This window comes from Varroa destructor, unplaced genomic scaffold (assembly GCF_002443255.2).
Source record: "Varroa destructor unplaced genomic scaffold, Vdes_3.0 BEIS01000003.1, whole genome shotgun sequence".
Classification (NCBI taxonomy): domain Eukaryota; kingdom Metazoa; phylum Arthropoda; class Arachnida; order Mesostigmata; family Varroidae; genus Varroa; species Varroa destructor.
The window spans coordinates 12401370-12428162 of record NW_019211456.1 but is presented as its reverse complement, the minus strand read 5'-3'; the positions used below and the strand labels follow the sequence as shown (position 1 = coordinate 12428162).

At 41.2% G+C, this 26793-nt stretch overlaps 1 protein-coding gene across 1 annotated transcript; it reads right to left on the bottom strand.

The window, feature by feature from the left end:
• Nucleotides 1-11: 11 nt before the first annotated feature.
• LOC111247270 (beta-1,4-glucuronyltransferase 1-like) lies at nucleotides 12-26081 on the bottom strand. Its single transcript, XM_022797980.2, has 6 exons — nucleotides 25908-26081; nucleotides 15302-15578; nucleotides 6979-7174; nucleotides 3045-3301; nucleotides 1380-1648; nucleotides 12-939 (listed from the first exon to the last, which is right to left on the bottom strand). The coding sequence occupies exons 1-6, from the start codon at nucleotides 26079-26081 to the stop codon at nucleotides 643-645; spliced, it is 1470 nt and encodes a 489-aa protein (XP_022653715.1). The 3' UTR covers nucleotides 12-642.
• Nucleotides 26082-26793: the final 712 nt, after the last annotated feature.

Here is a 26793-nt window from a genome sequence, read left to right as displayed (position 1 = left end):
ATATAACTGAAACTAGCTAACTTACCAAGGATAAGATCAGGTTACAATAGTATCTATCTTACATATGTACATCGTCAGTTGGTATTCGAACCTCAAAAGAAGAGCACATGTATGGCACCCGTGTTTGATATCTATAGAGGGTTCTTGCTCCTGTCTCTGCCAGCCGGCTAATCGGTATCATTCCGGTTTCCTCTGCGCAGAGCTATCATACTCATGAAGCACTGCTATTTCAAAGTCATGTAAACCTCAGCAGTTTTTAATTGTTTTTTCCGGGTTGAAACCTTCCAGTGAAGATATTCCTGGAATAGGCTTATAAATCTGTCGCACGGAGAAATCGATATACTTAAGTATGAACAATGAGCGTAATAGTACCCATGTTAGTTACATATCATATGTAAGTACAGTAATTTATCTAGAATTTTGGTCTGGTACGAAAAGCTTAAGAAATTTAAAGAAATGATTGAGCATACGCTTTGAGGAATGGACTCTGGCAACTTGTGAGAGATAGGTCGATTCGCCGTCCTGTTATTGCATCATTCACGTCCATAGGTTGCAGGCATCATGCTCTTAGGCAACGACATTAATGGAGACAGTTAAACGTTACATAATAACACCTAAAGTTTCCCTTCCGATTATTTAAATTCAATAGCATCTTCTTGGCGACTGCTTGTATTTCTCCTTGAGCTCGGTCTTAAATTGTCTGAAATTGAGCCTATTCCTGTCGAGGTCCTTATCTTTCTCCTTATGGAAGTCGCCAGACCGCTTGAGTCCTCGATGAATGACGAATGCGTTATTAAGCACGGCAAACGAATAACCTGCCACATGCATTTCGCACGCCTGGCTGATCCGATTGAAACCATACTGTCGAAAACGCTCATCGTAGAGTGGGACAGAATTGTGCGCTATGTAGAATGGCTCCCAGGGATCCTTCCAGCTTACCTGAGGTTGGAAAATTGAAAAAAGTATTTATTGAACCTTAACCTTCCTAGTGTCATAGCTATGTTCCCTGTCTACAGCAGTAGAACGTACGTAATCGATTTGCAATAAAGCTAGTATTGACACAGACATTGCAAATGTACAAGTATGCAACACCAAATGCACATAGCACATCAATAAACTTATCTGCATAAACTGAAATGTGCAGTTAGTTAAATTTCCGATTCTCATTTGTCTACCTTTTCCTTATTCATTTCTCAAAAGCTCTTATCTTTGTAGTATATGTCGCATAGCAGGTACGCTATATATAGTGTGTACCTTTCGCATCGTAAGGTCGCCAGGCTAGTGTTCTTAAAATCAACTCATTTCCCAACATTGCATGTTAATGTTTGATACTCTCAATATGCTGTTGTATCGTTTGTCCATTTTATTATGCGGCTTACCTGATACAAAACCTCAAGTTTATTATCAGGAGTAAGTGGGGCTTTTGTCCACGCTTCATAGTCGGTATGCTTATGGCATTTATGGCACAGTTCGGCATAAAATGGTCGCGCAACTCCACGTTCAAGCAGCCCCAATAGTTCCGCTTTGTTACGTGGCAGTACAATATCTTCGACTGTCTCAAATGCTGGCACTACGAAGGCTTCCTGATGATCGGCCCGCGAGAATAAGGAATTCTCCTTTGCGTATGTTAGAAACGAATCATGAAGGCCTGCAAGAACATGGTGATCCTATTCAGTTAGATTCGCAGCTTTTACCGAATTACACATCCAGATTTGCTCTGAAGGCATAACCTTTTAAAGGGCCAAGCAATCTTTTTTTCGAGTATGAGTGTTTTTTCACTTCCTGTTTTCATAGTGGCTTCCTCGCCCCTCTTGGGCCCGAGTAAACTTGACGACTATTACTACGATAGTATTCTAACGTTGTAATTTCATTGAGTTGAAGGAAATGTCCTTTGAAAGCCGCCTATTGGTTGAGACTCTGTTGAATTTTAAACAGACACTTCTTCCTTCTTGTCATTATGCAATACCCGCCACGTAAATTTATTTATCAATAGGTGGTCGGATCCGGGCCTCTCGTTACCATGCCGCCATCGTATTTGACAACAGCTTGCGTGATTTAGATTTTTGTGTTCGTGTTCGTTCTCAATGAAAAGATCCTGACTCTCTGTTGATTATGTCCCTTGACGACCAGTCGTGGGGCCGTCCTAATCAAGGACACATTCAAAGGCCATGCAGCATGTGGAAGCCCCCCGTTCGTCTCAGACCCACACACTTTACAATGCCAAAAAAAGCAGAGTAGCCAAATAAACACTAGTCTCGCATTAAAACCGTATACTGTATGACCCATCCTGTATGTAGTGATCTGCTTTAGCTGATATGGAGTGTATAGCTTCCTGAGTACTTTGCATGCCGTACCTGTTAGCTCCTGATTGGATCGCTCGATGGAGCATTGTCTTAGATCTTTGAAGATTATTACCAGCATGAGCAGGTCGCTGGATACCAAAAAAAAAACAGTTACTTTGCAAAATAGCCTGTATGTAATTTTTTATTATTACAATTATGTTTTATGATTAAAGTAACTACGATGTGACATGCTTTGTTTAGCCCCACTTACTGCGTGATTATTTTTACGCGCACGTAATGGGCAACTACAAATTAGACTTATCTTAACTTCTAGAAATAAACAACATAAACTGTTTATACTCTTGCTTTGAATAAGATCGAGAAACATTCTCCCTATTTAAAATAAGAATCCAATAAGGTCATTAGTGGTTGAAACGTAAAGCACCACTGCTGTTTTCTATACTTTCCTAGCCAACAGTGTATAGTCAACCACTATCAATTACTAAACTGAAATATCATGCGTTAATATCATTCTATTGCATTTATGTCTCTCTCTCTAATATATCGGTATAATTTAAAATGCGATGATAAAGTTCGGCATGATTATCTTTTATGGTAGTGGAAATCTAAATCTCATTTTAAATCTTAAATTAGTAATCAGTTAGTATACTCTATTCAATTTGTTCTACATCAGACAGATCCTTAAAGAACAGACTCTGATCAGAAGTCAACTATATTATCGTCGGAACTAGAGCTACGAACCTTGGCTCACTTGCAGGTCAATGTCAACGACAAATATAAATTGGGAAGCAGCGTTCCTTCGGGCGACGTTCCGCAATAGATTGACAGGGTAGGCAACTTCATGACCGTAATTGATGATACTTGGCTGAAGTTCTCCCAGTCGGCGTGGAAGGGTCGAGCACTCAGCTAACGAAAGCGCTGGTGCCCCATGGTGACTATTTCCGCTCGAGGTCGCTTTCGAATGTAGTGGGTAAACCAAATGGAAGGTTACATTATGCCTGAAACAAAGCGGGTAGAAAAACATCCATTCATTAAATATTCAATATATAGCCATACCTGTGTCATAGTCGACAAAATAGCCATTTCTACTGCCAAACACCAGCTTGGCTTTGTACAGCTTTTCACATTTATTCATAGAACAAATTATGAGTTTGTTTCATCCAACCCTTTGCCGAGCCAGCTCTATTGAAACCAGCCAATACTCTGTTTCCAAATTCAACGACAAATGGTAGTCTTAATTATAATTATTACTATTGATACCCTACGAAAAATGAAGGTGTCTCTGGTCTCGAACTACCGCATGCGACGATATACGGCATACTAGGCAAAAAGCTACTCCAAAAAAATAGCCACCTAATTTACGCATTTATTACCGCTATGCACTGCTGGTACGGTTAATGCTGTTGGTATATCTAATTTTCTCGTTAAAAGAATACGAACGATGCATGAGTCTACATTGCTACGTCCCCCCGGGACCGGTAAGTCTTAAGTCCTATGTTTTAATCCTAGAAGCTTGCAAGACGATGCCACATATTAACAAGCGATTCTCACCTTTTCCAGATGCCACACTATCTTCTCTTGTTTGTAATACCACGTCAATCCCATTGTAGTCAAAGGCCATCAGGTTTGTACTGAGCTCGCCAAGAGCCTAAATTAGATTTTTTCTTTGGGAGGTTTCCTCGTCATGTTCCGCGACAGTGTTTATAATCAACGTGCAATTTCGTTTTGGGCGAACAGAGTACTCAAACCCATAAGGACCAGTCAACACAGAGGTTCACGTAAAAAAAAATTTTGAACAGTAATAACCTTCATTCGAAAACTCCATTGTCAGCTACTGAGGACTTCGACGATCTGACGGCGTACCGTACCACAATGTGCAGAAATTACACTGAATATCCCAGGAGGAAAATAAAATTACTTTAGAAACTGTGAGTCGAAATGACACGCTTTATTCAAAAGTGACCGCTGTAGTGCCCTCCACAACATAATGTTTGATATTTCTTTGAGACTGGGGCGAAGCTATGTAACGAGTACCCAAAGACCCATGATCAACTAGCAGCTATCCTGCAATAGGTACATGGTAAGTTACTTTTCATCGTGCAATCCTTACCTCGTAAAGGGTCCCATTCTAACGACGAGCCGCTGCCTCTGTTTCAAATTATGAAGCATACTAAAAGAGTCATTTACTCAGTCTTACGTATCGTCACTTAAGATTCTCTGACGCACGCATTTTTGCACTTTTAACTAGTTCAAAATTAAATAGTTTTAAGTTTCTCAGGTAAATGTGCATCTGCTTTATGATAACAAAAACGACCACGACAAAGCAGCAGCCTGAACGTGAGTTATATTACTATATGACAACCATACTATAAACAGTCGTCGCAGAAGAGGATATGTAGCAATATCCTCTTCCTCTGATGAACGCAATTAGTTGCTAACTTTTCGAGTGCATGATATAGATACATAGTTACAGCGTAACTTAATGTTAATCGGATGAATCAATCTCTCCAGTGGTCACTGGACAGCAAGAGGGATCTGTGGTAATTCCAAATCGCTGCTCGCTCGTGTCCATCGCACCGTTTACGGTTTATCTTAGTCGTCACAATTGAAACACTGACGCCGGAACGACGCTATCCCAGGCCCTAGGCGTAGCCAACATATTTTAGCTGCTAATCATATTTAATCCTTAATTTTTTCAGAACTTGTCACTTCTCTCTGCCGTAAACCCTTACAACTACCACCCAGAATGGCCCAACATCGAAGAAATATTGCCCTCACATCGGTGCATCATTATCTCTAACTCTAGTAATAAGTCTATTTCTTTTTTCGTTACAAAGCATCCTTCGTATATGTTTGCGGGCATCATGTATAATATACAGCTACCGATGTTGTACTGAAAGAAACTCTGGACGAAGCTAAACTGAAGTGCCTACAGGGCTATATTCTTATTTTCTTTTGGGTAACAGTCATTGACAGCTGCATTATAACCACTTAAAGCTTAATACCGGGCTTTTACACGAGCACTAAGCGAACTTATTGTATTCTAAAAAGGAGCTAATTTTTCAAAACGTGCACGCCTGCACGAACGACCTCACGAGCACGTAGTCTCGCTTTCATTGAATATAAGCGACCACCATCCGACTTAATGTTTTTACTCCACGCATGTTTCAACCGCTCTCAAACAGCCTGCCGACTATGTCAGCTGAGTAAATCACGGTAACTCTAAGAGTATGTTCGGACGTCGCTTCACCCCCTGAAGTCATCTTTATTAGCCTCATGAAAGAGGCACGCCCCATAGAGTTCCCGCCTGTTTTAACGATCAAATCTATCTCTATGTAAGTAATATGCTTATAGCGAACAATGACTATTGTACGTTCGTCATTGTGAAATACTTCAGCTAGTTCGAGGTAATAGCACTATACACTGCAGAAGCATGTGACAATTGTCATATAAGCATTGCGTGAAGCTGACCACGTATACCATCATTCATGCGTGCAATCCACAATTTGCTTAACGCTACGGAGAGAAGTTGGTAAAAGCTTTATGTAAGGTTCTGTAGTGATTCACCGGCGCTAGTTTTAGGCGTGTCTTGTCAGACACGTAATCATTTTGTTTTATTTGTATTATTTTTGTTGTTTTTTTTGAAATATTTTCTCGTAATAATAAAGTGCCACTTCGTCTAAAACGATTTGGCTTAAGAATAAGTTAACTTGAACAAAAAATGTGAGCAGAACACATCCTAATAGAACTGGATAAGTATCCTCAATAACATGTTAAATATAAGAAGTAACAAAACATGACTTGTGACGTTGAATTTGGTGAGTTCGAGAGTCCTAGGATCAAGTGCATAAAATGCCAACGCTCATTTGCAAAGATTGAAGTTACAGAGCTTAGCTGTTACTTCTTTTAACATACTATAATTACTCAATGATTATAATTACCGTAGAATTGCTCAGTCATTTGATCTGCTACTTGTTGTCAATACTGTTACGCTTTTTCTGTCAAACTTTACGTACGGGAATTAGACCTCAGTTAACGTGTCTCAGTAGAATATATAGTAGATTCCGCCATGGCAAGCAACTTCAAACACGGAGGAAGAATTGGAAGTTCGGTTATGCTGAAAGAGGGGTGATAATAAGGGCAGAGTAAACACGCAATAAATTCAACGAATTCCATCGGCATTAGCAGAGAACGCTTTGTCGCACTGTGATATTTCGGTCACTATAAATACTAATTGATACAGCGCAAAACGACAGGTACAGTACAAGCCATTTGCCCTGCAAACTAGTCAGGATTTTTTTAAAATTAAAAAATCTATTCCAAATCATCTCTTTTTGGATTTAGCCACTTGCCACCGACAAAAGTTTAATCGGAGTGGGTCTAACTAGACTTACCTGAAGTTTTTTCAACTGACCTAAGGAACGCCATGGCAACCCACAAGCAACTACTAATTTGACTAGCCGTTATGTGCATTGTACGGTACGTAGCGATAACTGTTGCATTGCCACTTTTTGGCACTGCAGCGGCTAAATATATTAATCATTATATATATTTATGAAATGCCAATCCCGTTGGATATATATATATAACAATCATGTAATCAAAAAATAAGCGTTAACCAAGCGTGCTTTGAAAACGAAATTACATATTTGAATGAATGACGATAGGGCCTTACCGGACTGCTGGGTAGCATGCCCGCAGATGTAGAATGGTTTCTATGAGATCTGGCAACTCTCGTCGTTTTGCAGCAAATAGGGCCACGGATATGGGCCCTTTCCATCGGGATGCCAACGAGTCCAATGACGATAGAGGCCCAATACTGCTCTGTGTCACAAGCGTAACGTCTCTTGTCAAACTACTGCTAATACCTCCTGGAACAAAAACGACGTCCGTTATAACGAAAATTTGTAAAGCACTTTTACAGCTCGATCTACGTCAGCAGCTACAGTAAGGCGCTCTAATTTAAATCAAGTACGACATGATCATTACGAGGAAACCATGCTATCCTTGCTTTTTACCAACTACAACAAATGTGTGCGACCAATAGGAGTCATATTTATGTTCTAATCTTTATGCCCAAGTCACCAGTGGAGCTTGGCAATAGGACAAAGTTTCATTGAATTTGTTTCTAAGTGGTATAGTGGTCCTTTGGGGTCAGCAGACTTAACTCATATGTGTGTCTTTAAACGAGACAGGCATATGTTAGCTTTTTTTTCTATGCCGATTCGAAATGCCAGCATCTCATTAATGAAATATAGCAAGGACCACTGTTATTGTCTCATATCGGCGTCGTTAGTTACCCCCTTTATCTCATTGCACAGAAGCATATCGGACTATTCTTGCCACAATTTCATCATGCTTTGCAAATGCGGAAGCCTAGCTGACTAACAAATTTGATTTTCCCTAATACTAATATGTCACAAATTAAGCGTCGCTAGAGTCTCTCTTCTACTGTGTCTACGTCATGCCACTTTGCCCTTGTACTAACAGCTATTCTTTGTCCTTTTTCTCCCGCATTCCCTTTTATGCTCTCTATACACAGCAACCCTCTGTCTGCTTAGCTTCCACAAGTCATCTTTTCCTTCCTCCCTCCGATTAAACTGGATCCAGCACTTCTTCGCTACGTAGCTACCTACCTAGGTAGCTAGGAGCGTAAACGTACTGCGGCAAAGACACTCCTCAGCACAACGCCCACAAATCTCGACCCGCTGCCAGCATCCAGCTCCCCGTAGCCTGCCTGAATTCGCTCAGATTGCCGTAGAACTCCCCTCCAGCAGCCTTGGCAAACCGTTGTTTTCTCTCCGTAGCAGCGGCTGCAGCAGGCGCAATGAACCGAACGCCATAATCTTTACCACTGCTCAAAATCATTTCCGGCCGCGCTCTTGTGTTCCTCTAGTCCGTTCCTAGCGGGTGGCAGCAGGGCGTGGAATAACTGCATCCTTCGTCCCGGCCAACACAAGCCTGGCCTGCTTCTTTCTATAACCACCGTCGACCGGTTGATGAGAGTGGTCGTGGGCGATACGTGGGTGCCTCAGCAGCACCTTCGCTACCGACAACAGCAGCCACAGTGTCAGCAGCGGCCGCATGAACAGAGTTCGCGCATCAGTGTGTGCGACTCTTCTCTCTGTGTGAGCGTGCGTTACTGTGTGAGCAAGTAAAGAGGGGCCACAGACGGTTAGCTCTCACTGCCAAAATGTAGCCTCAGGCGCCGCGGGGTCCCGATTCGTACTAGTCATTGCTCCAGCCACTGTCGCCAAATCGCTTCTGTTGCGTTTAACGCCATTGCGCCGTACTATTACCACGACTTAACTGGCTACTTCAGCCCGAAACGAGCGATAGGGGGCCCGGAGAGCAACGACTCGTAAAGCAGACGAGAGCTTTCTAACGCAAAGCGCAAACGGAGGGGACCTCACTTGTTTGGCGATCCCTCGCACGTTGGCAGCTTCACCGCAGACAGACAAAGGCAAACTATGCGTAGTTAGCCGCGCTGCTACTACAGTCGGCACTGCCAGTCCATGCCATTGTCCCGGTAACTCCACATGCACAGCAAATACATAGGAATATTATACAAATAGGTGTATTGTAGTGTCCAACTCCAAGTATCTCTCGCTCCTCATCCTGGAAGTGGGATATCTCTGCTTGGGGGTTGGCGGCTCCCTTCGGGCAGTTCCTGTCGGACAGAGAGAATGGGGAGAGGGGAAAAAGAACATACCGCGGTCTCATAGTCGGTAGCATAGGTAGCTTTTGTTTGCCAAGGCTCCGCAGGCGCCTACTCACACATGACGGCACACGGGAAACTGCTCGAAAAGGAATGTCGGTAATCATTGAAGTCATCCTCATCATCATCGCTACCTCGCGAACAGGATAAGACTACACTTCGTTGTCCTCTATTGGAACGCTTCATTGGAGAGCTTAGGCGGCCCACAACGCACAACACGATACGACTTGGCGCTACTGTTATCTCGACACATAACTAGTGTAGCGTTTTGCGAATACGAATAGACCTGGCCGTACATGATACCAGATCGGGAGGGTACGACGAACGTGACACAATGGTCCTATTTCATTCAGGCCAAATTATCGACTGAGACAATATTGTTTTCACACTGGTACGGCCTACCATTTGCTATCTTACGATTTGCTATGTATCATAGTAGAAAATATGTGCAAATTTTAACTGTGTAGGTCTCCTACTATATAAAGTATTTGCAAGGAAGACACTCTTGCGCTGACATAGCGTATATTTTGGTGCGACCTGTATTTGAGGGTATCAAGCGTAGTTTTCTCAAGCTGTCCTCCATTTCTCATAAGCCTTTTGTTGCTAGTACCCCGCTTACAGACATCGTTCTAACTGCCTCGTGCATATTTCCAACGGCACGGTCGGGTCTAACATCTCCCGAGAAAAGCAATTCCATCTTAACAGCTTGCCCTTCGAAATTTGGGCAGATACCCCTGGCAGAAAATCGTACGGTGTATTCAAAGGGCCCTAACGATATTACCATAGTCAGCACATTAGCCAGTTTTTGTTCTACCAGTTATATTTCATTCATAATAAATGCGTACGTTCACCACGTCTGCCGTGCCAAAGCGGTATTTGTGAACAGTTCGGGTGCACTAAAGAAAATGAAAAAGAGATCAAGCATGCTGGTACAAGGCCAATTGGGTATATAACGGAATACTTCAGCATACTATAAACAAAATACGTAATATATTCTGTTTTGTCAACATATGCCATAATGCGGATGTGGTTATGATTAAACCAACAATACAGGCCCACTAAATATCATCAAACATGTTTGATGTTAATTTTTGCACATATCGCAAGCAGTGTTTTTCCTCCTACTAAAACTACGAGAAAAAAGCCAAGCGTTCAAGTGTACTCGTTTTTTTAAAAGGTATTCTGCTTCTCTGTCTCTTCTGGCTATACATCCAGTTGCGCCTGTTTAAATTTATCACGTAATATCTTAAATTCACAAGCGGTTACATATGTACGTGTTCTAGGTTTAACGAGGTATGTTCTCATGATGCGTCCGTTCTCTACAGAGAAGCAGAGACCCGACGAGAGCGGGGGAGAGGTTCGAGGACTTTCGGCGTCCGCCGTCGTTGGGGTGTCGTTGTTGTTAGTCGACAGGACGGTCGTCCGACAACTAGAGTTAATGCTGCTTATGCTACTGCAAGACTAGCGTGATGGTACATAATTTGCCTCAGCTAGACGATACATATTGCACAAAGCCGGCGGCAGACAACGCCAACGACTACTTCGGCTACTATATTGCTACGTGTTTTAGTAGACGCACCCAACGCAATGGCCGCACGACTCTCGAGACCCTTAAGCAATGACCATCTCACTCACAGTCATGTATGATATATTAGAATACGTCCAATATAGGGATGAAGCGTTCTGCTAACTTGACCTCATTCCGTTAGATGGAAGGACAGTTTGAGCCAGAGGGAAACCGCGTGTATACGAATACTGTAAGCGGCGTTAGCCGGTTTCGCTACCCAAACACTCAGCGTACATCTTCTGTGTATTCGCCATATAGCAGCTGTCTTCCGAAGAACAAATCCTTACAAAACAAGAACATAGGGTTGCATTATGGATTAGCACTACCGTCGTGGAACGGTACGCGAGACGTATTGCGCACGATAGCGTAGACGGGTAGGGTGTAAAAGCGGTGTAAAAGGAGTGACAACAAAGAACGAACAGCAGCAGATAACGAAGCAAGCAATAAGCGACTGGTAGGGGGAGTTCTGTATCGTTTTGAATCGGACTAGATGGAATCATACGAGAACAAAGATTTTGATTCGACTAGAATAACTTCCCTAAAATTCTTCATTTAATCGCACGGTTTTCATCTATAAGATAGTGACACGGTGCAAATGTGCCATTAGCACGTTTACAGAAGACTGACCAATGTTCTCTTGAAAACCAAAAAACAAGGTAAATAGAAACTGCACAGGTATACGTGCACATAGGTTGAATAAAACGTAGTCAACGCTGATATGCACTTGCTTGATCGCTAGTGTCGGGGTTGAATACAACTCCGTCCATAGACCCATTATCCCACCATTTGGCGCCGGATGATCCGACGTGCTCGTAGTTAGCGTATTTCTCTTTCTTGGGTAAGCCTAGTTTTCATTGTATTGATCGAGACAGCGTCCTTCGGCCTCCACCGATTGGCGTACAATTATGCGACTGTCTACATGTACAACCTCCTATATTGACTGAGTATATCTCGGGCGAGTGGAACCAAGAAATTGCTAGCGTTTTTATACTTTTGCATGCAGCTCCACGCGCTCCATACGCCACGTTCTTTGTCATTAGCACTACAGCCGCCGCCATACTGCACGGCGCCATGTACCTTGGCCAGTGTACCGTGGCGTCGAAAGAAAATGACTTCACTTATCGAGTACTATCAGGGTCTCTCATTGATCGACTGGCTGCTCTGCTGTCACCATCTGTATCCTTGTAGTGCTTTTGGCCGATATATTGTATTTCGACCGCAGTGATACTATGTGAAAATTGTGCTGAACATATGCGTGCTAATAAGGTCGTGGCCACAGAAAAATTGCTTAGTTCCACCAAATCAGTTTGCAGTATGCAATGTAATAGGCGGCAAACGTGACAGACGACCTCGGATTTGTAGTTACGGTAGTACAACCTCGACAGCTGTGAAGTGCGACCACTCTTCGATAAACCCAGGCAATGCAAGGCATGAATTTCAAACTTGAGTCGCATAAAACGATATATATTTACTTCAGTAACAGCTTTACGCTCTAGCTAATGCGTTCAGCTTTAGATAACTTACTAAGCAACGGTTAGACGAATCACAGTAATTTTTTCGCAAATTTTAGTTTAGGATGAAATGCTTCAGCACTAGTATACAACAATTACCTGTAGTCTGCAAGAGTCTGCCCGGGGGCGCTATGATTTCCAATAACCTGCCTTAGCTTCCACTAACTTGCGACACATTAGAGTATAAACTAAGCCTTTACTGATGAGCTACGTTAACTAATAATTGTTGTATAATGTTGTCAAGTAATATGTTAACTTTTCCGTGTGCGTAAACAGTCTCACCTTTGTAGTCACGCCGACATATCGAACATTTGAGACCAAATTAGCCCTGGCCCACAGCAGACCCCCACTCGCCCCTTCGCATGCATTAGCTTCGTTGGCTAGATGCACAACAATGTGCTCGTTCGAGGGTTGTTCCGGGGGTGTCGAGTGGCTAAGGGAATCATGGGCTTAAGCGGGACAATACTTTAGCTATCCATTCAGGTTGCTCGCTCAGTTAGCCAAATAGCAAGTTTATCTTTCAATCATGCGTTTATTGTCACTATTGGGGCTTCGGCAAGCAGAGCAACTGCGAACGCACACGAATGTCACCACTGAACACGCGCACATCGGGAAACAGCCTCGTATACTACTGAACTGTAGCTTCTGGCTTACAGCTTCTGAAGACAATTGTAACACAGTTCAACAGCATTTTTGACATAGGAACGAAAAACTCTAATAGCTCAAACCATTTATATAGGCACTGACATGTACGTTGCTTGTTTCAACTCGTGCGCACTCGGAGAGTAAGGAATCAACACTTGAGTTTACTCCACTGCGACCAAGGTCGGAAATAAAGTGAAACAGGTTTCGAGCATTCGTTTTTACCATTGGCTTCATGATTGTCTGCCACCTATTCTTCAATCAGTAAGAGCAGTAGCTACACGTTCGTGGAATTTATTTTTCGCGACTTCAGTTTACTCGAGGTGAATCGCAGTTGACAGTATTTGACCGACAACGTACGGGTACAATTACGTATTTAGGCCCGGCCTAAATTTCAAACTTGGTCGGCTATCCTGTACACACTAGGGCATACACGCCGTTTTGGGGTCCGAAACGAAAGTCGAAGTTGTAACTCGTCTGAGCAAGGTCAAGTAGAGAAACACGGTGTGCTTTTAGTGAAGCAAAGAATGTAAGAGTGGAACTCATGCAATATGTATGTCCAGCGTTTACATTAGCGATAAACTAAGGAAAATCAACCTAAAGGTAGAATGACAGCTACTTCTAAAATATCTATTGTTAAGCAACAATGTCGTACGAAGTATATGTAAGCTAGTAAATGAAGCTCTACTGAGTTGTTTTCTAATCGGTCCCTATAAAAATGAATCAGTATCTATCTATACTGATTCGATGTAGTCTATGCTTTTTCGATCTATCGCGTACGTTGCGTCGATGACAGCAACCGCAAAAGCACAACCTTAAATGACAAATCTGGCACTGCCTCATAACAATTCTGGTATTCACATCGCACATGCGATCCTCCGCTGGTCATGGTCGCTGTAATACATTAGCGAAGCTAAAGTCTGAAGCTAAAGGTTGATCTGGCGAAATAGTAGGGCTACCGTCAGGTAATATTTAGCTCTATAGAATTTAAAAAAGAAACTAGGCTTTTAAGTATGAAAACTTCGACTTATTGTAAATCAAGTACTCCATAAACTGTTTCTTATCCGCTTTTTCAGTATGAACCCATTGTTTACAATTGCAAACCGTAAACTTACAGTTGTTTTTTCTTTTCTGTATAGATAAACCCAGTTCGAACCCAGAATTCGAGGAATGGCTAGTACCTAGCATTTCCTTCTGGATACTTGTTTGCCTTGATGAGCTCACGTGTATACATTCCAACTCTCTATGTGTAGCAAGTAGAGTCCTTGTTATACGAGCAATGTTCCAAGATTCATTCAGGTCTGATGGATTGGTGCCTATGACTATATGCTAGACCGTTCAGTCTATAAGCGAGAGAATTGCCCCGTTCTTAATGAAATTATCATCGTGGCCAATACGGGTACGAGACCATACAGCCTATACGAAAGCGGCCAACCGAATGGCATCCGCATTCCTCAATAATTGTCTACAGCAAAGGTAGGCCATTGGCGGCAGCCCTGGAGATCACTAAATTGGCATATAGTATAGGGCAAACACTTCTTTCCATACCAAGGGTACCGTTGTATTGTACACTGGTCAATTCAGTCTATGCCCTCTCTCAAGGGTTTCATGCCAATCAGAGTTTCTGCAAGAGAGGAAAGCAGCTAACGCGTTGAGCTAGCACCGTTATAACTGCAAGTATACGCCATAGTTGCCAATTACCAAGAATATCAGATGCAGACTGCGAACTTTTCTCGTGACTACTAACTCCAATCTTTTATTTTCTATTTCCATCACTATCCATAAACCAACTAGTGGAAATATTATTTAGTTTGCTATGCGAACTACTCTGCGCCATAGTGGAAATTAAAAAAAGTGGACATTTGCTGCCTTAGCGCATAGTCGTGATAAGCTACCAGCACGCAAATTCATCGAATACGTTTGAGTTATAGTTTGGCGCTAAGGAAAAGAATGTTCGTATAATGGTCTTCTGACAATCGATATTGTACCAAGTAATTTTCAAAAAAGGGCGCGAATGGTAAGAAACTAGCTAAGCGCTTCGTACTGCGTGCGTGCCAAGCCTATAGCTGTTTTGGACGTGTGCCTGTCAACATGCTGTTTGGTATTTTACCGCGATACAACGCCCTGAGCAAAATCAAGGACACCGTATAGTGGCATGTATCTGTTGGCAAGCGTATCATGATTTATAGCTGAATAACCCTTTGGTTAATTAAGAAATAACATTCAGCCAGAGGCAAGATTAATAGTTGCCTCAAAAATAACGTATGTACCTGTTAGGTATCAAGAAACGAAGTTTTGTTAGAAGTAAGATTTTGTCACAAAACCAACAACAAACACCAAAATATGTTATTTATCTTTCTACTGATCAACAACCTGCACTGTTTTTTAACACACAGTGCTCTTATCCTATTCACTTAATCCAATTGGTCAGACGATCATCATTCATCAGAAAACTGTTTAGATAACTACGAAACTAAAGTTCACATTTGAGTCGGACGATTTCATTGACTATCATTGTGAACTATGTGTAGAAAGCGGTATTTCGTTGTTTTATACTAACCTCTAGTATGTTCATTTGACGTTGACGGCAACATGCCCTGGGTAGCTCCTTGTGTTGTTAACTGAGGCTGTTGTTGTTGTTGCTGCTGCTGTTTAGGTGAAGCGGATCCGCCCTGTGCCGACATCGTTCCCCGCAACGGGGGAGAAGCTGGCTGAAAATTCGACACGAGACTGAACTCTCCAGAAACGTCGAGCACGGCAGATTCTTCGAGAACATGCAACATTCGCGCACGATCATCCGACATTTCCTGGACCCTATACTTGTCGCTTCCCCAATCCTAAACAATAAGAGAATACGGCAATTCTTATAATATGGTCATACATGCGTTAGTCTTAAAACCTAGGTTAAATATAAAAGTATTTCTCCTAACTGGGCCCTTCCTTGTCATCGACAACACTTGTTTGCTAAGTTCTACTGTTTAACATCATTTAAAGCGAGTGATTGCCCTACGATGCTATTGCTTTGGCATGGGCTATAATATAACAAGCTTAGTGATATGCACAGATTCGTCATAGCGAACACGCATATGCGCATCCATCCAAAACATGATAAAGCAACACGCAGGATATGACCGCCGATGGTTCTTTCCACATGGTGAAAATAGAAGACATAAAACGAGAAAACATGGTATTCTACTTAAAGGTACACATATGCACCCGTTTATTGGTTTGCTTGAATATAAACATTTGTACTCCATTGTAATCCCTCTGAGTACCACCTAAAAGCATTCTCACTATAAGCTCGTCATCGTAATTATTTATATATATATATATTGTAAATATTTTGTTGCTGAGGAAAAATGCTTCAGCAGTTCGTTATTTGACCGTTTTCTATTTCTAATGTGAATTCAATAACGACGCAAACGTCAGCGTAGTAACACGATTCAGTCAAAAAGCATAGAAAAACGTAAGGATGAGTTCGATTTTGCAATGAAGCCAACGCAAATAGCCGCTTTAGCTAGAAGATTACGCGAGCTAGCTTGAGTAAACAATAAGGCTCGTTTTTCAGACGAACGTGCCCCTATGTAAGTGCATAGTAGAATATGTCACCCGTCCTTATTAGACGTTGGATTGATCTTCTTACCCTCGCTATATATATATATATATATATATATATATATATATAGCCCTTGAGCGTGGGCGGGCCAAAGCAGTATCAAGATTCTTATTATACTAAGATTATTTCCAATTGTAGCGTTTCCGTTATAGCAGCATTTTTTAGGCACCCTTGAATGTACTTTGAGAGTCTGTGCTAACGATGTGACGCATTTGTTTCGGACGGGCAATGTCCAAATTTCTTGTTAGATGCTTTTAGAACAGTTCTCTGAATTTTCAGACGCTTGTCAACTACAAACTTCATAGCGATTCCTTATTATTGTTTCGCTAAATAGGTTCACATACGATTTCAAAAGAATATCGAAGAGCAAATACCACTGTAATACTATGATAGTTTTTTTTCTCAAGTAATCTACGACAGCAGTAAAAACTCCTTTCATTCACAAAAAATGCCTTACAGTCTATCATGATTTGACTTTCCTCACTTCCTCATGTAAATTCCGAAGCAATGTCAATATATAATCTACTCGTGTTCTAGCGCGAACGGGCATCGTGGCCTGTGGCGTACTGCGCCTCGCAGCTCGGCCTCTATAGTTTTAGTTGTCTTACGTGTACGCCCTTTGATACCCTATTTTTGTGCCTCCCCGTTTTTTCATCGCACTAATCGTCGTCATATTAGTCACGATACTCAGCATTTATCAGTATCATGAATCTACCTACCTTCCTTTGTTGTGCCTTTTCACCCACATATACTGGTCGGGGCGCGTTGACAACTGCCCAAAAAGCTAGCGATACGAACCCAGAGCAGGTCGCATTAATATGATGGTAGGCGTCGAAAAAAATGATAAAATCAGTAGTACTAACCTGGGAGGCAATAAGAACAAGAGTAAATAATCTCCGACCGCGTCATATTCCCTCTCAGGCTCGAATAACCCTACTACAGGCATTAAATGAATATGTACTCGATCGCCTGTAGGGATCAACCATCACAACAAGAATCCAACTAATTATCGAGAGCATCACTGGGGATGAGGCCCGTAATGGCGGCGTCAACTTTGGCTACCGTTATAGCTATTCCTATGCCGCTGCCAGTTCACTTGTGCGCGCTGCTGATAAAACTGACCATGGGGAGATATGGGAAAGGGCGTAAAAGACTGTCAGGCCAGACATCCTGGACAAAATAAATAGAACGAAGCCCAACAACAGGACCAGCAGCGGCATCCGTCGGTAATTGAATAAGGGAAACACGACGTGAATGTGCGCACGAATAGCAGCAGTAAGGCCTGCGGCAGAGTCAGCAGAAGCGATGTTCCTTTGCCGCCGGGTTAACTACTACGAGTTGAGAATTAAACCGATCAACAATGACGAGGAAAAGCGCTAGCTGGAACGGAGGCCAATACTGTGCGTCAGGCCTTTGTTGCAGTCAAGACTGAACCGATAAGCTGGAATATGTGCCAGCGAGGCGTAGAAGGAGAAAAAATAAGGCTTTAAGTTGAACACAGTTTAGGCCTGTTCGATAGGGCCCGACTATTACGGTCACCTGCTCATCGTAAATCAGCGAGGAAGCGTCGTAGCTTTGTTTGTAGATCAAATATTGTCACAAAAAAAAAGACACGTAAACTGGCCAAGCAACAGGTGAAACCAGCCTAAATGGCTATAGCTGAAAATGCAGTGAAGTACCTATTAGAAACCGAATGAACAGAAAAGAAAATGTCGCGCTCGCATCAGTTCCATATGTATTATATAGCTTAAATGACGCCAAACAAACGGAGAACAAAAATTAACCTTATATAGGCACCTGCAGGCCTGGCCGTGATAAAAAGGTAGACCATAAAAACAGCTTCGTTGGTGGGGTTCGTCGAGGGTGTTCGGTCATACTCAAATCCGAACATTACACAACTACCGCAATGACGCTATCTCGTGTATCTATAATGACGATCCTTTATCGATCTGCTGAAATCAATTCTGTACTGTCTATTCGTCTGAATTAACGAATCAGATGACCAATGCCTCCACTCTAGACGCATATAATTACAATTGCGTCTAGCATTCCATCTCACACTGGTTTACAGTAAAGATACGCCAGATTAGCGAATGCAATAACGTAACGTCCTTTTTTTTGCGCCTTAATTTCCACCAGCGAGGGTGCATTGAACTAACAATTCCAACACGATAATAATATTTAGACTTCGAACTGCTACTACTATGTGTAGTTTTATCAGCTCAATTTTTTAGTATTTAGTAAAAAGAAAGAAATTGAATGAATTTTTCTCAGCTTAGAGAGAATGTTCCAAAACACTTTTCGGAAAAGGTCCAGGCTCAAATGTTATATTTTCACAATCCGAGATACGCAATCGCACGCGCTCCCTGCAAGTCCGTACAAGAAACGCAACTGACAACAAAATTTCATAGCAAAGTGGATCTGAAGAAGTCAAATCTAGCAATCTCGTGAACAAGGCCAATAAGGCTGACAATATAAAACGACTATAGCTAGTATGACATCACGGCGCTGCAGCAGTATCATGGTAAAATTATGATCCATAAAAATGAGATTACATGTATATATTTCTTGCGAATGTCAACTAAAAAGAATCATTGTTAGTAGAAGGAGCTAATGCTCAGCTTTGTGAAACGGAATGGAATGGTGGATGGGGTCAAGCGAGCGGATTTTAACTGAGAAAAAAGGTGAAGCACAAGGGACAAGCATAATGCACCACAGTCAGCGTCATCATATGCGGAACCACGTTCAGCCTGACTTATATTGATTATAACGATCATTACATTGAATTAAAGGCTTTCCTTATACCTTTGGCCAGTGCTGGCAGGGCTATAACCTAACTGTTCGCGAAATTCTTACAGTATAACTAGGTTTCAATCTTTGTTGACAGAACACACAGGGTACGGAGTCTTCTTTCCTTTTTTCAGACACAGACAAATAAAGGTAAACAAGCAAAGCTGTATGTAGTAACGGTATGTTACTCAAAACCGATTCGTCCGAAAATGTGTGTTGTTTTTCCGAATGCCAATAGCTCTGAAAGGCAAAGATTGCACGATCCACGTATTAACAGGTTACTCCTGCAAATAGAGTCTTTTAAACTGCTAATCCAATTTTGTTTGTATCTGTTATTTACAACAGCCACAGTCGCTGGTACATACACTTTTTGTGTAGCTAGGTTTGTTCAAAATTCGAAATTAGTATATTATGCAGCTCAAATACATGCTAGCTCATACGCATATATCGAACTGTCGTGCACTTACTTATGACTGACTACATAAACAAACTGAACAACTTATTGGTTTTATAAGGCTGACGTTGATAAAATACTCATTCATATCCAGCTAGACCTGACAATTTTTCCGTTGCAAACGGGTACATTGCACGACGACCTTATGTTTGTTTACTTTACAAAGTTATAGAATAACTTTGTAATAATTTTCCGTCCTCATAGAATAAGGACGAACAATTTTGGAGCACGGCCAGCATTTAGCGAAGCACTAGGCCTTATCAGTGGATGCATGCGAATAGGAAGCGCTAGTTTCAAATATCATCGATTGGCTTCAAGTATACCCTTTTATGCACTGACGCAGAAATTTCCAGCGACGCTTTTTGGGGGAAGCTTTCGATTTTCCTGTAAAGATTCTTTAAAAGCGCTCTAAAATTCGGAGGGCTCAAAGTCGCAAACACAATGCATCGAGTTACTAACCTAAATTGCATTAAAAGTTTGCTGTACGTGATCACGTACTTTTCATAATCAGTTGTTAAATATCCAGTTATATATATCGGTCAAATGCTCGTAAGCACTATTACTATGAATGCTTTCGTTTTCCAGCACCGATATTCAGTTTTTAGCCCAACACAAACACGAAACAATGTTGAGTTCTTACATTGAGATATGTATGCATGTTTTGTTAGTTGAAATTCAGATTAGCTCACTTGTACCAAAGAAACTGTTATATGCTTTTGCCGAAATCAAGCAAAGCAACTGTTGTTGCAGATCTAATAGCCCAGCTCGGTCTGGTCTCGTACACAACACACAGTTTTATCGACCAACTCCTTATAATAAGGAAATATACCTGTTCAACGAACAAAAATATTGCCCACAGTTAGTATTTTCGTGTACTAGCTCAGCCAAGCACTCGTCAGAGTACTGCTGCTACCGGCTGTAACACCTAATTTTCGTATGCTGTTATCATCATAAGCTCTCCTTTACAACTCTGTCTGCCTGACTAATACCCCGGATATCAACAAAGCTGTGACTCCCGTACCTCTTTCCTACTAGTTCTTGTACCAGTTTTGTTTACAACTCCTTCCGTCAGCTACACGCTTCATCCGTATTTCGTGAGCTTTGTCAGGGCTTTTCATTGAAATCTCCATATTGATTGAGCGAAGATAATATGGTATACTTCCCTTGAACTCGATATTGCTGGACAGATGTACAGATGCTGTATTGTCATACGACTTACGAACCACTAGGCTAGAGGTGATTACAACTAAAACTCTTCAGATGGGTCAGTTGGTGGAATTCCCGCAGGAATTACTCAAAACCGCTTTCGGGAACAACATTGTAATCTCGTTATCACAGTATTTAGCATGGATGTATATATATATATATATATGATGTTTTATCCGTACTCCTTTATTGCTGTGTCTATTGCTCTGACTGACGAGTGAATCGGAGCCCAATGTTATCACGCAGCTCAGACATTTGGTTCTGCCAGACCAAGCACTCCGCCACACACAAAAGGTCACCAAGGTTATCACTGTGAAGGCCAAGAAAGTTATTTTTTGAACTACATGAGTAGCACAGCATTACGGACGCTTGTCATAACGGTGTAACGTACGTATCCATCTAATTCTATATATATATACACATACATATGGACATGCAGTAGATCATTGCTTTATGCATATTAGCATACTGCACTATCTATGAATTGAAGGCGCCAGTGTCAATTATATTTTTTTTGCTAACTAATAGAACAGCATTTCGTATCAGACAAATCAAAACAGTATCCCCTTTTTGGATCGTTCCGATCGTGCTTGCGAACCAACACGACGAAGGGATTCCTTTCGCAGTTTAAGAGCGATCCCGCGATTCAAACGACGAGCAAAATCGGAGACTGTACTAACAAAGAAACTAACTAAAAAAAATTATAAATTAAAAAAAACGAACAAATATATTTTTTCTTTGAGTAGAAATTCTCAAATCGACTAGGTCGGTTGCTTGCTTTGCCAGTATCGCATGTTCCACGAGACTAGATTTAAATTGTTCTTGATGTTTATATCGTTATCTTGTTGCTAGACGAATCGTTAGATCGAATACAAAATAGATATTTAGTTGTCCTTTCCACTTCTAAGTGAGAGTCTTTTGAGTTTCATGTCCAAAACCACCGCATGAGATGGTTCTGTTAATGCCCAGCGAAGCTTGTGCCTACCAAAAACTTTGAAAATAATAAGTCCTATATTTTCAGTCTGAAGGGTTCCAACACTTCTTGTTTCTTAGTATTGTATATGTTCCTATTTGTATTTGTATTGCCTATCCGCGTTCAAGTACCAGACCTCAACATTGTGTGAATCGTTGATATTACATTTTAACTGAACTAGTCGTTGCGTCACGCAAACGACCACCTTAATCTTGAAGTTTTATAAAGATTTTGTGAATAGTTAACTTCATCATCAAATTAGGACGCTCGGACAGTAATTATTTAACTTATCTTACGCTTTCTACTATATATACATATACAAAGGGATTCCTCTCTGTATCCCTCTGAGTGAAGTTACTCTAACATTATCAATGTTCTTCACTTTGCTAAGGGCTCTCTCTACATCCCTTGTCAACTGAGCATGTTGCTGAGAAGCCTGAACCTGCTGGCAGCGAACTACAGCAATTTCATCTTTTGTCACGGCGATGAAGAGAATTCGACCGCGTCATCTAGGTACTGTAACGTCCCAACGAGAACGTTACACTATCTAGAGCTTGCTGGGTTGTATTAAGCAGGCACTATACAAATATGGTAACTTCACGCTAAAAATTTTATACTTCCATACACTCAGAACCTAAAGGTACATGGATCTTGCTACATGTAAATTAAATATTTTCGGTGGTGCTACAGATAGTGAGTACCATACTGCTACCCTCGGTCATAAAACGGATGCGTATATAGTATACCGCGTACTGTCTTATCTTAGGTCCATATTTGACTAAGCTCAATCTTATTTCTGCTTCATTGAGAGTAGTTATTCGCCCGTCGTAGTTTCGCACATCTTTTTGCTTGAAAAAGGCACCCAAGCCTTTCAAATAGAAAACGCTTGTTTTCTGACAACTTTGATCAAAAATCTGCCATTCTGCTGTTCCCTTTAGCACTGCTTCGCATGAGGAACTACAATACTAAACACTAAATACGAAACTACTAAATAAATTTTGACACTCAACTCAGATTCGAATCTGTTCTAACAGCTCTGGATTATTCATAGACACTAGAATAATAAAGGCCAGGGCTGCAGACGTTAAAGGGCTTGATTAGCGGTACTTCGTATTGCTTAAGAAAGATATATTTGTACAACAATCAGTGTTAAAAAAAACTGTCGAATAAAAATATGCTAAATTTGACAACAAAACAAAATGCAGCATGGTAAACTTGACCGCAACGTTTCATTTTACTGAGTAACGAAAGTTGACTGTGGTATCCGGTTTCTGATCCAATTGACTTGCTTAATATAAAAAGCCTGGTAATTAATGAGAAGCTACCTTATAAGCGGTTCCTACTCTTGCTAATGCTAGTTGATGCTTAGAATTACCACATTACGGCAGATTACACTGTTACTACCGTTTGTTTCACCTGAATTCATTATCTGTTTTTTCAAGCCGATTCAATTTACAGAAGAACAGGAGAGCAGTTAAGCGAAGCGGCCGGAGGACTGCCGCCAATGTGAAATGTTTTATTGGATATAATGATGCACCTTGTACATCTTTCTACTGTCTAAACCACTGGGTTAATGAAAGAATTAAGAACAAGAATTTGACTTTATACTAACAGGAAATGCCATTGCGGTCCAATTCCTAGCTACAATCTTCGTATGAATTCAATACACTTGTGGCGCAGTTCTTCCAGTCGTTTAAACAACTTTTGAAGTTCCTAGCGAATTTCTGTTTTGTTCTTGGCTTTTCTCAACTATCTTTAAACCTTCACCGTTGAGGTGTTTTTTAAACTTTGGGAAAAAAGCCCGGAAAACACGAAGGCAAGGCTAGGCCTAGTGCATACCGCGATTGAGGCAACACCGACCGCAGGCACACCATTGCACTGAAGACGCGCAACTTAGCCCATCAATATCCAGACCTAATTTAAGCGGTAGCATTACGCAAATTTTTTCTTTAATGCGAGTAGAATTACTCAGTACGAATTTATAATACATGAATCTCCGATATAGCGGAAAAGACCGATGAAAAAGAACTTGCTTTTTTGGTTGGACCCTGCAGCCTTCAAAATGACACTCAGACGATTGCGCCTTTGTCCTCATGCCGTATTTGTACAGCCACGTCTCGGCACCTGTGGCGATGCGTTACAGCGTATTTGGCTTCTCTTTAAGAACGGTCAAATTCTTCTGAGACTGTGGTTAACCCGTTTGGATTTACTCAAAATTCAAGTAATCCAAAATTCATTAAGTCTTTGCCATGAAATTTCCCGCTTTGTGAAAGTTATCCGAAATGACTCAAATAAAACATCTACCTTTTCCTTAATTTCCTAAGGACAATTTGGGAACCTCCTACAATAGCTGCTTTGCATCTTCCACGTTTTCGTTCGAATCCACTGTGACAGGGCCTTCCCGATAAAAGTTTTTTCAAGGCTCTCTCGCCCCTTGCAAAACCGATATCACCACTTGTAACTCGGCATTGATTAGCCTACAAAAGCCTTTAGCTTGACTAATGAGCACTTTATTTCGTTCGAACGCAAAACATGATATCCCTTAGGATCGCATTTTGAGTTTTTAAAAATAAAACACGGTGAAGAGACATTGACTTTAAAATATCTACAAATCACACAAGTCATACACGAAAAAAGTTGGGCGTCTTATTAACACATTTTTCACCTAAAACCTACCTCATAAGTAGCAATATGATAGATTGATAATTATAATAATAATAATAGTCAAGCTCAAGATTAAATTTAAGCTCCCAAATGTCTCTAACTCTACCTGAGATTGAAGGAAATTCATCTGTACCGCACGCCACCATCAATATTCCCCAGTATCCTGAATGGTCCGTTTCAATCCAACATATTTCTTTGTCAAGATAGTTAATGCACAATATTTCATATGAAGGAGCCGTTTAACAATAACTAAGGTTTAAGCAAGCTTCAATGAAGAGATCGCCACTTGGCTAATATTTATCGAACCGGATGGCACCTGTTTACTTCTTTAGAATTAGTTTTCCTTAATAACCAAAGGATATTGAGCAAAAACAAGCGGTCTATAATTGGATTGAGTAAATTACAAAAGTTATATGGCTAGTATATCATATAAAACTGCAAAAACCTGTAGGCGAGCCCAGATTCCCCAATAAAGCAGCACAAGTAGCTCAGACAAGTCAAAACAAGAGCAAACAGATAGCTAACTTTATTCTGAGCAGAGCAACTGGCATACAGCATGTATATATATATATATATATATATATATATATAGATTGTAGTACGTCAACGTCAATAATTATCGACCTACTTGCACAACTGACAGTCCATGAACATCGAAGCTAGATAAAAGGTATAAGCCAGGAGCCTGGTAAGATGCGCAAGCTTGATATGAAATTCGCGTTGAACAGATATCGCTTTACAATGAAAGGACGTCCATGATGTTGACGCCAGTTTATATTGTTTTAGCCTGTCTCCATCCAAGGGAAACAGGACAGTTCAGGGAACCTCTTGTTTCGTTATAAAAAATGAATAAATAATTTGCTCTTATCGGAAGTGCTCATCTGCATGCATAATAAAGGTTAAACAAAAATTCACAGGGGGAGGAACTTTATACAAATGCGCAATTTATTGACTTTTTTCACAACGTCAATAGATAACCACAATATGTCCTTTAGAAATCATCGCTGGCATCAAACTTCCATTACTTGATATCTACTATGCTGAAAGGAGTCAATTAAGCACTTCTAAACTAACGACTTATTAAAATTGCTAGGTTGTCGTAGATGATTATGTTCCTTACCAAAATTAGTAAAAAAACAGTAGCGTAGCATGCTACAGCTGTCCAAATATTCGCATCACAGAGTGAACGTACGCCATTAGGAGTGCTCTAATTATCTAAGGTTAAGAATATTTTTTTTCCGTATATCTAGTTCTTAAGTGTTGAGATATTATATGGGCCACTTTCTAAACTGTCAAATAAATTGTGGACTACTTTCAAAAATATAAATTAAATTAACAGATGTGGATTTATATAATAGTCCTACTACAAGTTAAGTCATTCTATGCCAAAAGTATGCACAGCAATTATTAATTAACAATCAAAATATCACCAACAATATTTGTTCCAATCAAAGATTACGTACCGTCAGAGGACTTCGGGCGGTCCGGCGGTCATCCCGTGATCTTCGCGCTTCAAGTCGGCTAAGCAGCGTGATATGGACCACTTGCAGAACGGAGATTACCAACACGAGAATGACAACCAAAGCGCGCCACAGCTGCGGAGCTGAACAGGCCAGACAACGAGCTTTAAGTCGCATTTCGTCGATTTTGTTTTCTACTGTGTTTCCCGCTTCTAACGGTGTCTGATTTTAGTTATCACTGTTACCGCCACAGGCCCAATCGAAACAACCGCTCTGCCTAGTTTCTACCGGTTACCCCACTTCTCTGGTGGACGTCGATCGGCGATATCGAATCGCGCGCCAGCGGCAGCCACACGTTACGAGTGTCATAGAAGTAGTCACCCACCACTTCGGCGCGTCCGATACTTCCGTATTGAATCCTTCATTAAATACTGACTAGACGGCTCAACGCGTCCGGGAAGGTGAGATTGATTATCCTAAACGCATGCGTCCTTCACTTTTCTTTATCGACATCATATGTACATCCTTTCGATTAGGTCAAGACATTACAACATATCCTTCGCTAGAATCAGCATCCGTCGACTTACATCCTCGAAAGCACATTAGCCTTACCATTATCCAACATCACCGAAACATAAAACACTGTCACCCACTAAGGCTACCAACTAAGTTTGCAGCACCACATTATACATTGGCACATAATTCCTTAACACTCTTCGTTGCAGAAGTCGGTTGCTCTTGACTACCGTCTTACACTTTTCGATTCAGCTTGACCGGATTACCTTCTTTATCGTCTGGCTTTTTACTAAAACTGCCGGTGGGTCCATGATGATCCAGTTTACCTTCTGCGAGTTTTCTGACAGCAGTTTTACTGTGCTACGAACCGCCA

Coding starts and splice junctions, on each gene's coding strand:
- LOC111247270 (XM_022797980.2), bottom strand. CDS start 26,081: ATGCGACTTAAAGCTCGTTGTCTGGCCTGTTCAGCTCCGCAGCTGTGG. Junction 7,175..15,301: donor GTCAAATGAACATACTAGAG/GTTAGTATAAAA, acceptor TTTTTGTTCCAG/GAGGTATTAGCAGTAGTTTG. Junction 940..1,379: donor AACTTGAGGTTTTGTATCAG/GTAAGCCGCATA, acceptor TTCCAACCTCAG/GTAAGCTGGAAGGATCCCTG.